The sequence below is a fragment of the Mobula hypostoma genome, chromosome 3, assembly GCF_963921235.1.
Source record: "Mobula hypostoma chromosome 3, sMobHyp1.1, whole genome shotgun sequence".
Classification (NCBI taxonomy): Eukaryota; Metazoa; Chordata; class Chondrichthyes; order Myliobatiformes; family Myliobatidae; genus Mobula; species Mobula hypostoma.
In genome coordinates this window covers 15,553,833-15,567,667 of record NC_086099.1, presented here as the reverse complement: position 1 = coordinate 15,567,667, position 13,835 = coordinate 15,553,833, and the positions used below count along the sequence as shown (strand labels likewise).

The 13,835-nt window shown below is 38.3% G+C and overlaps 1 protein-coding gene across 2 annotated transcripts in view; it reads left to right on the top strand.

The window, feature by feature from the left end:
• Window positions 1-13,835, top strand: part of lman1 (lectin, mannose-binding, 1) — a 65,598-nt gene that overhangs the window by 29,466 nt on the left and 22,297 nt on the right. The window contains exons 8-10 of one of the 2 annotated variants that reach the window (XM_063042714.1): window positions 4,994-5,126; window positions 10,309-10,499; window positions 11,693-11,763. In XM_063042714.1, the coding sequence (XP_062898784.1) occupies window positions 4,994-5,126; window positions 10,309-10,499; window positions 11,693-11,763 (395 nt within the window). Of the gene's footprint in view, window positions 1-4,993; window positions 5,127-10,305; window positions 10,500-11,692; window positions 11,764-13,835 lie in introns of both variants that reach the window. The other variant, XM_063042713.1, reaches the window with a different exon arrangement.

The window sequence follows — 13,835 nt, the reverse complement described above, 5'->3', positions numbered from 1 at the left end:
TAGTGTAGTGGTTAGCACAATGCTATTACGACTGGTGATGTCGGAGTCTGGAGTTTACTTCCAGCATCCTCTGTAAGCAAGTTTGTTTGTTCATTCCTGTGTGCAAGTTTCCTCCGGGGCGCCAGTTTCCTTCCGCAGTCCTAAGGCGTGCCAAATGGTTGGTTAATTGGTCATTGTAAATTGTTCCGTAATTATGCTGGGGTTAAATTATGATGGGTTGCTGGGTGGCACGGCTCAAGGGCCTATTCCATGCTATATCTAAATAAATAATAACAATAAATAAAAATTAAGTATTGAAAAAATGCAAATGTATAGATGCTTAATAAGAAATGGATTTCCTTTTTTCTCCATGTGAGTTATAGAATAGGTAATTTGCAATAATGCCATGGTATTTTTAAAAGCTTGTATGTAGTTAAGTTCAGAGTTCAAGAGACTTCAGTGAGATATAGTGTGCTAAACATTAAATGTTATGAATTGCCCTTGGTAAAATGCAAAGACCAGTGTTAACTATGTTAAATTATCTAAAGAGCAGAATAAATCCCTCAAGTCCTGGTATTGTTGCCAGCAAGCATGACCTTGGCTTGCAGAAACTACTGAAAATAGTTTGGGTTAGACTGCCGGTACCTTGCATAATGATCTGCTACAAATCCTTTAGATTGGTGGGAAAAGAACAGGGATCGTACCATCCGATGTGCTCCATCACTTTTTTTGCTGAATAACTATAGTCACACATTCTTGCTCTTGCTTATAAGCCTTCTCCTACACTTGGTAGATTTGGCAACTTCTTCCATGATGTAGTGGGTTACATTAATAGATTCTCATGCTGGTAATCAGGAATAAGAAAGCAAACTTTTAATTATCCTTTTAAGAGTAAAGATTGAAATCTCTCAGACCTTGTGCAAAGTAAGTAGTCTATCATTTGTTATTTCAAAATATTTGTGAAAGAATTACAAAGGACATACACTCAATTAATTTTTAACTAAATTTTGTTTTTGATGCTCAGTAATTTGCTATGCAGTGACTATTACTGTAAAACTTAACCTAAATAACTGGTTCAAGATTTGAAAGCATCTTAGCAGCAGAACTGGTTTGAGAGAAATACAAGGTTTACTGAGTTTCAGGGTTCTCCCTTGAATGCATTGGAAAATGGAGGAACAATAAATTACTGGCAACAACCAGGATCTGTACATTAAACTGGCATACCAGGAGATTCGAAGTTGTCGATTTTATTTAATTTTAATAAGGAATGCTAAAGTTGCAATTTAAATTAATATCTGACAATCCTGGCTGATGGTTTCTCTAAGGCCGAAGTTCCCAACCTTTTGTATGCCATAGACCAATAACATTAAGCAAGGGGCCTGTGGACCCCAGATTGAGAAGCCCTGCTCTAAAGTATTGATCAGCTTCAGAGTTAAAACTGTAAATAAAGGACTGTTAGTAAGCAGCTACACACACAAAATGCTGGTGGAACTGAGCAAGCCAGGCAGCATCTATGGAAAAGAGTACAGTCAACATTTCAGGCCGAGGCAAGCAGCTGTTCATTTTCATAAAATTCTAGTTCTCATTGCTCCAAAAGGTTTGATTAAAAGATAACACTCAAAGCAAATAAACTGACCTGACCTTCAAAACGTTCAAGGCTACAAGCCTTAAGTCTGTGCCAGTGGGCAAAATGTTTGATTGTTGGCTCCAGCGAATGGGGAGAGAAGGAAAATAGAGTGAATACATCAAATATGTCAAATAAAATTGGCAAAATAGACAACTATTTTTTCAAATCTCTGGGGGTATTGCTCAAACCATATAGCTGTACATATTCTTTTTTCAGCTTTTTGATTGATCGTGGTATGGTTTTAATCAAACGATCACTGGAACATTATGCATTTTGTGTGAAATATGGATTTTAATAATTTCCATATTTTGGATATTTATGACTTGTTCTGTGCAAAATGTAAACGATAGACAAATTGCAATGATATTTATTAGCAACACCTACGAAACAAAAAGAAGTTATTCATCAATTCTATAATTATTTTATTACCACTTCATCGAACACTGTGGCAAGAATTAGACCCTTTGGCCCATTTAGGCATGCGGAAAAATCCTACCTAATCCTATCAACCTGCACCCGGACCATAGCCTTCCATAACCCTTTCATCCATGTACCCATCCAAATTTCTCTTAATTGGTGAAATCAAGTCTGTATCCACCACTTACACTGGCAGCTCGTTCCACACTCTCACCACTCTCTGAGTAAAGAAGTTCCCCGTCATGTTCTCCTTAAACATTTTACCTTCATTTTTTTTTCCAGAATACTTTCATGAGGTCTCAGGTGAGATTATTGTGCAAATTTAAAACACATGGGCTTTTGCCATAAACTGGTGATGTGCATGGAGAACAGGTGGCTCACAGAAAATAAATGCTTTTCTGAGTGGCAGTGATTAGTGCAGTGTCATAGGGATCAGTGCTGAGACCTCAGATATTTTTAAGTAGTGGTAACGATTTGCAAGAGAAAACTTAATGTAATATCTCCCAGTTTTCAGGTGAGGCAAAGCTGGGTGGGAGAGAGAGCTTTGAGGATGCAGAAAAGCACGTGGTTGATTTAAACTAATGGAGGTGGTGGGCAGATATAATGAGGCTAAATCATAAACAAGAGATTCTGCAGATGCTAGGAATCCAGAGTAACACATACCAAAAGCTGGAGAAACTCAGCAGGTCAGGCAGCATCTATGGAAAGGAATAAACAATCGATGTTTGGGTCCTCAGGCCCTGATGAAGGGTCTTGACCCGAAACATCGACTGTTTATTCCTTTCTATGAATGCTGCATGACCTACTGAGTTCCAACATTTTGTATGTGTTAATGAGGCTAAATGCAAGGCCATCTATCTGGCAATAAGAGGCAGGCAATTTGTTATCTGAAAGGCAGTCCTTTGGAAAAGGGGGGATTTCAAAGTATCTTTGTTGTCCTTTTGCCATGTTTACAGGTATAGGGATGTTATACTGCAATTAATCAGTGCCTTGGTGACTCCATGTCTTGCTTGTTGATCTGATTATCCATAACATAGAAGGATATTCTTACTATGGAGAGTTTGGTGAAAGTTGACCAGATTCTGGGTAGTAGGATTGACATGAAACAATTAGGTCAATTAGGCTTATATTCACTAGATTTTAGAAGATTGATAGAAGATCTCAGAGAAATCCACAAAGTTCAATTAGATTGGATTTATGCATGAAGGTGAGAAGAGGGCACAAGCAGAATATGGGTCACAGTAAAGGGTAATCTGTAGATCAATAGAAGGAAAATTTTCTTGCATCCTGTGTAACTCGTTATCAAGAGGTTAAGGTCATATCAATATAGAACGAGCTGGAAGAATTAAGAGAGGGGGTGTGGGAGATGAACACTGGAACAGGGTATTGCGTTTAGAATGATTGGCCATGTTTATATTGACTAATGGAACAACCCAAAAGGGTGAATGGCCGACTCCAATTTTCTAGTTTTACTTCAATTTTTACCAATGAAGTAATTAGTTAATAATCAGTTTTGGAAAACTACTTGTTGGACCTTTACAATGAAAAGGAAATTATCCTGGGGGTTATTCTGCACAAAATTAGTAACCCTCATCAAATTTACTTGCCTCATATAAATCTGACATAGCTTTCCCAGCTGAAGACCAAGAAAATTCAGCCAATAACTTTGTGGTTCATAAAGAAAATTGTAAATTTTAGCAAGTAGTCACTATTGATCATGTGGACCAAAACTGGCAAATGGAAATAGATCTGGAAAAGTTTCAGATATTTGATTTAGGGAGGGTGAACAAGGCAGAGTAAGATATATGTAATATGTGGGCATGCACTGAAGTCCAGAGGAAGCCAAAGATGTTGGCAGTCAATGTTCTCAAATCTCTGAAGGCGATAGGGAAGGTTGTTAAAGGACGCTCAAAGCATTTTTTTGGTTGTGCCGTAGAATATAATGACATGGAAGCCCCGCAAACTTGTGGAAAACACTTCTTGGGTCACAGCTAGGTTTCAGCATACGGTACTGGTTCCCTGATTGCAGTGAAGATGAAGGTTGTAAGAGGATGCTTCCAGCAGTTGAGAACTTTAAAATGAAAGGTGATTTGGGAATGTGAAGAACAAATTTAAGTTTGAAGGAAAACTTTTAATTGAGCTGTATAAAATTTACAACATTAAGGTATATGGAAGATTGTTGCCAAACCAGATGATGTGGTAGGGGCAGGTACAGTTACAAAATTTAAACATTTTGGCAGGCATGGAATAGTTTAAGACCATAAAACATAGAAGCAGAGTTTGGCCCATTGTCTGCTTCGCCATTCCATCATGGCTGATTTTATTATCCCCTCAGCTCCATTCTCCTACCTTCTCTCCTTAACCTTTTAACATCTTTACTAATCAGGAACCTATCGACCTCCAGTTTAATTATATCCAATGACCTGGCCTCCGCAGCTGTCTGTGGCAGAGATTCACCATGTGGGCCAAAGAAATTCCTCCTCGACTCTGTTTGGAAGGATATGGGTTAAATGCAGGCAAATGTGATTAGTGTCGGCAGGGTGAAGGGCCTTGTTCTGTGTATCAGGAAATACAGCAGTAGAAGGAGGCATAGATTTAAGATAAATTCCAGCGTTAGAAAAGAGATTAGGAAAGTCAACAGACCAGCCAGCTGGAAGGTAGAGCCTTAGAATCAATAGTACCCCTTCACCTTGCATGAATACACAGTCCTGAGTTTTCCAAAAAGCTACCAACTTATTTCCCTGTTCAACATGGACCATAGAATCTGGGCCCTTCAACTGGTGGCATTGTACCAAACTTACAACTCCAACTGTCACAAGAAGTTCAATTATGTTACATGTTTTATAGAGCAATGGAGCTTTTCCACTGATGCTATCTAGATATTCTAATAATTAATCGACCCTTCATACTCTATTGCAGTATCTTTTATGACTGACTTCAAACATAATTTTAATTTTGATGTGGTTGTAGGAGCCTGCTGATTCAACAATTCCCCAAGAAGAAAAGGAGAAGTATAGAGAGGAGTATGAAAATTTCCAACAAGCACTTGATAAGAAGAAAGAGGAGTTCCAGAAAGAACATCCTGATGTGCAAGGAGAACAAGGTGGGGAGTGTAGATGTAACAATTTTGGTTCAAGTTTTTGATTCCCAAGGCTTTGTTAGAAAAAGGTGTGGTCTTAATTTTCACTGATAAAAGTTGTGGCCATCATACAGAAGTTAAATATTTATTAATTTTGCTTTAAATATAACATCGAGCATCGACAGCTGAACTGCAGTTAGTAGCATAGAGGTTGTGGTTTTTGGCTGTGATTTTAGCATTAATGTGGATCTGTGCACTTATTGTTAGTTAAATGCTTTGCATTGCAAGTTGAAATACCTTTTGTAATTTTTTTGTAAAAGCAAAATCCTCCATGAACTTGAAATGGAAAGTACAAAGCAAATACTATGCAGAGGATTTTTGTTTAACGGGTGGGAAGTAGGGCAAGGGAACTTGTATTTCAAAGTTTGAAGTGAGTTTATTATCAAAGTACATATGTCATCATATACAACCGAGTTTTGTTTTTGCGAGCATATGCAGTAAATCCAAGGAACAATAGAATCCATGAAAGACCACAACTAACAGGATGGACAAAGAACTGATGTGCAAAAGACAACAAATTTTGCAAATATAAAAGAGAAAAAAAATAATAAGTATGCAATGAATATCAAGAACTTGAGATGTGGGAACAGTTCGGTGATGGGGTGAATGAAGTTATCCCCTCTGGTTCAAAAGGGGTAATTATTCCTGAACCTGCTGCTGTGGGTCCCGAGGCTTCTGTACCTTTCTGATGGCAGCAGCAAGAAGAGAGTATAGCCTGGATTGTGGGCGTCCTGGATGATAAATGCTGCTTCACTGCGACAGCAATCTGTGTAGATTTTCTCAATGGTGAGGAGGGCTTTACTTGATGGACTGGGCCATATTCACTACTTTTTATAGACTTTTCCATTCAAGGGCATTAGTATTTCTATACCATGCCTTGATGCAACGAGTCAATATATCATTGACCACACATCTATAAAAGTTTGTAAAAATTTTAGATGTCATGCCAAATCTTCAGAAACGTCTAAGGAAGTAAACGTGCTGCCATGCTTTCTTCATAATTGCACTTACTTGCTAGGCCCAGAACAGATCCTCTGAAATGATAACACAGGAATGTAACATTGCTGACCTTCTCCACTTCTGATCCCCTGATGAGGACCTGTTTCCTTCTCCTGAAGTCAATAATCAGATCCATGGTCTTGCTGACATTGAGTGGGAGGTTGTTGTTGTGGTACCACTCAGCCAGATTTTCAATCTCCCTTCTATGCACTGATTTGATTCTGCCTATAACATTGGTGTCGTCAGCAAATTTAAGAATGACGTTGGAGCTGTGCTTAGTCTTGATCATAAGTGTAAAGTGAGTAGAGCAGGAGGCTAAGCACACAGCCTTGTGGTGCTCCTGTACTGATGGAGCTGTTGTTGCTCATCCATGCTGGGGTTTGCAAGTGAGGAGATCAAGGATTCAATTGCACAAAGAGGTATTGAGGATAAGTTATTGAAGCTTACTGATTAGCTTTGAGGAGATAATGGTATTGAATTTCGAGCTATAGTTGATAAAGAGCATCCTGATGTATGCATCTTTGCTGACTTAAAACAATACTAGAGTATCAACATTGGATTATCCAGAGTCAATACCATTTATTTCAGTACCAGAAGGTTTGAGTTCAATATTCTTAACTAGGATTCAGACTTTATTCTAATTTGCCTTCACTTATTTGTTATCTAAGCTAAGGCAAATCGCATCAAAACCATAGAACAGCATAATTAGTAAAACGTAGGGAGTGTGTAGGCATTGAACTTTTTGAGTTTGGGACTGTAACAGACCCTTCAGACTGCGGCAGTAAATGCTGACCTTATTAGCAATGTCCTAATTCTGAAAATGAATTTTTAGAGTTGGAATATCCTTATTACAATCCAAGGTAAAAATCTGTTGAAATTGTACAACCCATGGAATGAACTTGGAAGTTGCTTCCTCTGTGTTATTTGGATTTCTAATCAAAATAATTCACTACCATTAAATTGAGTCCACTGAAGGGAAAGTTAACCAGAATCCAGTTCCCATTTGATTGTCAGTTAGTCAACATCACCCTTTTAATGAGTGACTTGAGGAAGACAATCATCATCATCAGGTGCCATGCCCGGTTTGAGCTTTGACTGCCATGGCCCACACACTTCTGTTTCAGGTCAAGTGGATCAATTCATTGGTATTCATTTCCAGTTCTCTGGCTGCTGTCTCCATCATCATTTGTGTTTGCCTTCCTCTTGCTTTCTTCCCTTCAATCTTTCCCATAATTACCGTGCATTCTAACTTATCTTTCCTAATCACATGTCCAATGAATTCACACGTAAACAACAGGAATTCTGCAGATGCTGGAAATTCAAGCAACACACATCAAAGTTGCTGGTGAACGCAGCAGGCCAAGCAGCATCTATAGGAAGAGGCGCAGTCGACGTTTCAGGCCGAGACCCTTCGTCAGGACTAACTGAAGGAAGAGTGAGTAAGGGATTTGAAAGCTGGAGGGGGAGGGGGAGATGCAAAATGATAGGAGAAGACAGGAGGGGGAGGGATAGAGCCGAGAGCTGGACAGGTGATAGGCAAAAGGGGATACGAGAGGATCATGGGACAGGAGGTCCGGGAAGAAAGACAGGGGGGGGGGGGTGACCCAGAGGATGGGCACGAGGTATATACAGAGGGACAGAGGGAGAAAAAGGAGAGTGAGAGAAAGAATGTGTGCATAAAAATGAGTAACAGATGGGGTACGAGGGGGAGGTGGGGCCTAGCGGAAGTTAGAGAAGTCAATGTTTATGCCATCAGGTTACTCATTTTTATGCACACATTCTTTCTCTCACTCTCCTTTTTCTCCCTCTGTCCCTCTGTATATACCTCGTGCCCATCCTCTGGGTCACCCCCCCCCCGTCTTTCTTCCCGGACCTCCTGTCCCATGATCCTCTCGTATCCCCTTTTGCCTATCACCTGTCCAGCTCTCGGCTCTATCCCTCCCCCTCCTGTCTTCTCCTACCATTTTGCATCTCCCCCTCCCCCTCCAGCTTTCAAATCCCTCACTCACTCTTCCTTCAGTTAGTCCTGACGAAGGGTCTCGGCCTGAAACGTCGACTGCGCCTCTTCCTATAGATGCTGCTTGGCCTGCTGCGTTCACCAGCAACTTTGATGTGTGTTGCTCCAATGAATTCACGTTGCCTTTTCATGGTCTCATACATTATTTCTCTTCTTGTGCTTGCTCTGTTCATGACGTCCTCATTAGATATTCATTTCATCCATGATATTCTTTGCATCCTCCTCAAAAACCACATCTCTGCTGCTTCAATTCATTTCCTCATGTTACTCGATATTGTCCAACATTCTGAACCATATAACATAACTGGATAAACGTAACATTTCAGTGCTCTGAGGCAGGTTGTCATGCCTAGTTTAGTGTTGGTCAGTATACTCTTCATCCTCGTAAAGGTGTCTTTTGCCATCCCTGTTCTTCTTTTGATGTCCATGTCACACCTGCCATCTGATGTCACCCAGCTTCCTAAGTAGCAAAAGTTCTGAACTTGTTTTATGTCTTCCCCGTTTATTCTCAGCCTGCAGATAGCATTCTTCTTTTTGGATATCACCATACATTCTGTCTTTTTGCAATTGATAGACCCATTTTTGCACTTTTTTCAACAACTATATCAATTAAGTTTTGTAGTTCTTCTTCCGTACTTGCAATTAACACGGTGTCATCCACATATCTAAAATTATTGATGTTTTCACCGCCAACTTTGATTTCCAAGATGTCTCTTATTTTTTTGTAATATTGTTTCACTGTACACATTAAACAAATCAGGGGAGAAAACACACCCTTGTCTAACGTCTCTCTTGATTTTCATAAACTGACTCACTTCTCCATCTATTCTTACAACGTCAGTTTGTTCCCAGTACAGATTTCTGATTAGGCGGAGGTCTTTCCAATCTAGATCTAGAGTTTCCTGTAATATTTTGAATAACTTATTGTGCCTCACTTTATCAAATGCTTTTGTGTAGTCAATAAAACAAACAAATCTTTTTGCACCTGAATAGCTCATTCTGATAGTATCCTTAACATCGATATTGCATTTCTTCTACCTTTGTCTTTCACAAAACCACATTGTTCTTTACCTATTTCAGCTTGTATCTTACTTTTAGCTCTTGTCATCAAAATTTTTCAAAGTGTCTTAGTGATATGACTCATTAAGCTTGCCCTATGTAATTCACATTCTATTGCTCCAGGTTTCTTAGGAAGAGTGATAAATACTGATTTTTTTTTATCTCTTTTGGTATTATTCCAGTCTCATAAATGTCATTGATTAAATCAGTAAGTTTTTCAATTCCATAATCTTCAAGGGCAATAATTTGTTCTATTACTAATTCATCAGGACCTGCTGCCTTTCCTTTCTTATTGCATTACGAACTTCGGATTTTAAAATACTTGGACCTTCAATGTTCTCAATTCCTGGTTTTTCGCCTCGATCGTCTTCAAACAATTCCTGAATATACTCAGTTCATAATCTCATCTTTTTCCATGGTAATGGTACTGTCCTTTGCTTTCAAACATCCACCTGAAGAATAGAGGAGATTTTTCCCAGTGATATTCTTGATTTGTTGATGTAACCTTTTTGGATCAATAATAGAGATTCTTTCTAATTGCTCACATTCCTGGCTTAACCATTCTTCTTTGGTTTTTTGACTAAGCTTTTAACTTTTTTATCTAAGGACTTATATTCTATAGGATTTGCTTTCTTCCGTCTCCTTTCTTCCATTAGATTTTTGATTTCATCCGTCATCCATTTATTCTTTGTGCTTTTTTCTTTTTTAGGAATCACTGACTTTGCTGATTCTACCAAGGCATCCTTTAGAGAGTTAAACTTCATTTCTACATGATTGCTATCACCTTCAACAGATTCTATTTCTCGAGGAAGACAATATGTAGATAAAATTAAAAACAAAAGAATAAATTACTGCCTTGATATTTATTTCCTTGAAAGTGAATTGTCTGATCACCTACAATTAAAGTAGAATTTTGCAGTATGTATTTAACTTTTTATTTGCTCTTACTTCTCTTTATTTGCACTTATAAATTCCATGTTCTGTACTGAGTATAAATAAATAAGTAGTTGCCAGATATTCATATTATCAGAAATTAACTAAAGTCTAACTGGTTTTCTTACAATTCAGTAGATGACATGTTTGAAAGTGTGAACGAGAGAGAGTTACGACAGATCTTCGAAGGCCAGAACCGAATCCACCTTGAAATCAAGCAGTTGAACAGGCAACTTGACATGATTCTGGATGAGCAGAGAAAATATATGAATCTCGTAAGCGAGGAGATATCAAAGAAGGGATCGAATGTTGTACCACAGATGGGACAGGTAGATATGATATTTGACAGAGTTAGATCGTTGAAGTAAAAGCACTCCTTCAATTTCTTGTTGTTAAGCATAAGATGTGCAAATATGAGTTCTATAGTTATGTTATTGTTTTGCCCCTCATCATTTTCAACTCTTTAATTTATTAGTTCCCAAGATGTGGATGAAACAGCAATAATTTTGCTTTCTTGTATTGTGTTGTCTTAACCTTAAAGGGCAAATTTCCTTTTGTGCCCTCTATATACTGTGACTTGACAGTTTAATCAACCTTTGAAACTAAGTTCTGATGATGATAAATTTAACACTCATTTGGTGGAGCAATTTAATTTATCTGAGTTGGTGAATGATACGATTCTTGTACAGAAGTACATAAACCTTCGCTACATATCTGTTCTTCATCTACAAGTGTCCTTTTCTATTGAGTTGAAATCACTCAATTTGAACTCAAATGTTGTGAAGCAAAATTATGGTCAGAAATGATACATTGCCTGTTAAAAGTATTCAACCCTCTTCTCCCCCCCAAAAAAAATATATTGGCAAAATATCCTTTGAATCACATTAGGTTCCTTGTAATGATTTCAGATTTCCAAAGTATACAATATGTAAGAGAAATTTGTCTTTAGCTAATGTAGATCCATCCCCAGTTGAAAGGACTTGATGATCATCTCAGACTTTAATTCACAGCCAAATGAGAACTGCAACTTAATTGATTAAAATCAGCAAAGATTAAAGCTCTTTAGGAGTATCCTCTGATAGGGATGGAGGTGTGGGCATGTTTTAAGATCAGATGAGGGGGAATAATCAGATCATACCATAGGACCTTGTCTTTTGAAATACTGCATTATAGATGCATTTTTTATGTTCTTAATTTTACCATAAAACCACCTATCGACTCTGTAAATAAGGTGGTATATTACCAGTGATGCTGTCATGTCTGCTCCAGTTGGTGTTGTATGTTCAGTTTTGTGTGTTGATGTGATAAATAGCAATAATAGTTTCTTCTAGAAATGCTAACACGTATTGCAGTATTCTTAACTAGGAATTGAGTACATTGGTACTCAGATACAAAAATAATTCTGTATCTACAAGTATAAGTTCATTAGTTTTTTATATTGATAAGCATTAGGAACAGTTCTTAAGTTGGTTATTACATTTCTGACCCAATTAATATCAAACTTATTTTTGGTTTTGTTCAGCTACCTCAAGCAGAATTGGACAATGTTATGAAATACCAGCAGGAGGTGCTGAGGCATGTTGGTGAACTGAAGTGAGTGACTAATAATTCTGGTCTGTAACATTTTTTTGTTATATTTTGAGTGCAGTTTAATTCTAACAGCATGAACATCTTCTGTAGTTTCTGATACACTCTGCCTGCGGCCAGCCTCCCCCACCTTGTTTTCCTTTATCCCAGCATCTACAGTACTTTTCAAAAGACTAAGGCACATATATGTAGCTGGGGTGCCTAATATATTTGCGTTGTATTGTAATAATTTTATGTATTGCTCTGTCCTGCTGCCACAGAAAAAAATTAATTTCATGTCATGTGAGTGATAAACCTGATTCTGATATTTGCCTGTATTGTGGGCTGAGAGTGGGAAGGAGGCAGGGAGAGAGGAATCATGGTTGGGAAAAGGGGAAGGGAGAGGGGGGAGGGAGCAGGAAGCAGGAAGCACCAGAGTGACATTCTGTAATGATCAATAAACCAATTGTTTGGAATCAAATGACCTTGCTTGGTGTTTGCAGCCACGGCGCTCCACCTTCACCATTCCCAGCATCCTTTTCTCCTGCCAGATTTACCAACTTGCTCTCTGCTCCAAGTTGACAAAAATGATACTGTACAAAAGTCTTGGGCACCCTAGCTATGTTTACATGCCTGAGACTTTTGCACAGTGCTGTACATCACCACTTTTCTTTATCCTCCCTCACTCTTTTCAATCTGCCTATCTCCCACATATGAGTTCTCCCTCAGGTTCCCCTCTGCATCTCCTTTATTCCATTGTTCGCTGTCTTCTGCTATCGATTCTGTCTTCTTCAGCCCTTTGTCACCTTCACATGTCAGCTCCCAACTTGCATTGTTCCTACTCTTGTCTTCCTTACTTGTCTTTCATTTAAATTTCACCCGGATCCAACCTTTCCCTCAACTTTTTATACTAGCTATCTGCCCTCCTTCTTAGCAGACCTAATGAAAGGTCTTGATTCACAATATTGACTCGTCATTTCTCTCTGTAGATGCTGCCTGACCTGTTGATCTAGATTTCCAGCATCTACAGTCCCTCTAGTTTTTTTTAAATCTTGTAGTGGTAAAATATATATTTTTTTAATTTGGTGTGAAGTTAAACTCTTTCTCATCATCCAGCCATTGTTTCCCAAAAATGAAGATGTTTTTACGTAACGGTAATCTTCTTGACTTGGCTTTGAATTTGTATTTCCTCCCAGCAAGAAGTTATTCTATCAAGGTTGGAAATGAGGGCAGCCAGTAAACCACTGAGTCAAATTTTGTGTTGTCCTGAAATAACAACTGATCACTTAAGTTGCTGTGAATAAAACAGTGAAAGCTGAGATATTTCCAAAACACAAACACAATTCTTGTTTGGTACGGGGAGATTCAATCTCCATTAAAAGAAATTGCATGCAAAAAGAACTGCTGAACGTTATATGTGCATTTGTTTTGGTTGTCATATACTGTAAAGCAGCATATAAAATGAAAAATAAATATAATTCTATGTAAAATTTACTAATATGGGAAATCTTGAATATTCGCAGTTTCCTGAATTATTTCTTTAATTAAAGAGATTAAACAAGGTGAGGTGTTCTAGTTCCCAGCTAAAGGTTTTGGGATTTTTTTTTTGATCAGCTGCGACAGCGCATTCTGGAGCTGTTTGTAACTCCTGATCCCTCATTGAAAAGTGGTGCACAGGAAATTTCCCAAGGAATTGATTTTTGAGATTTAACCAACCTTTATGTTCAAAACATGTACCTTTTTCACTGTTGAAGTTTGCATATTTGCACCTTCCTAATAATTCCTGTACCTATCTGTTCATTTCCTGAAACCCCCATTCATGTGGGCTTCTCACTTTTCATCCTTTGTACAAATCCTAACTTCACTTGCTCGTTTTCACCCATCACCTCTATAGTCATTGACTCCTATCAGGCTCCTGAACCGGTGTGGATAACTTCACTCACCTCAGTGCTGGTCTGACTCCACAAGCTGCAGAATCACGTTCAACGACTCAACTACTCGTGATCACAGTAGTATTATTATTATTATTTGCACGATTTGTCATCTTTTGCAGGCTGATTGTTTGACAGTCTTTGGCTAGAGAAATATGTCTTCCACCA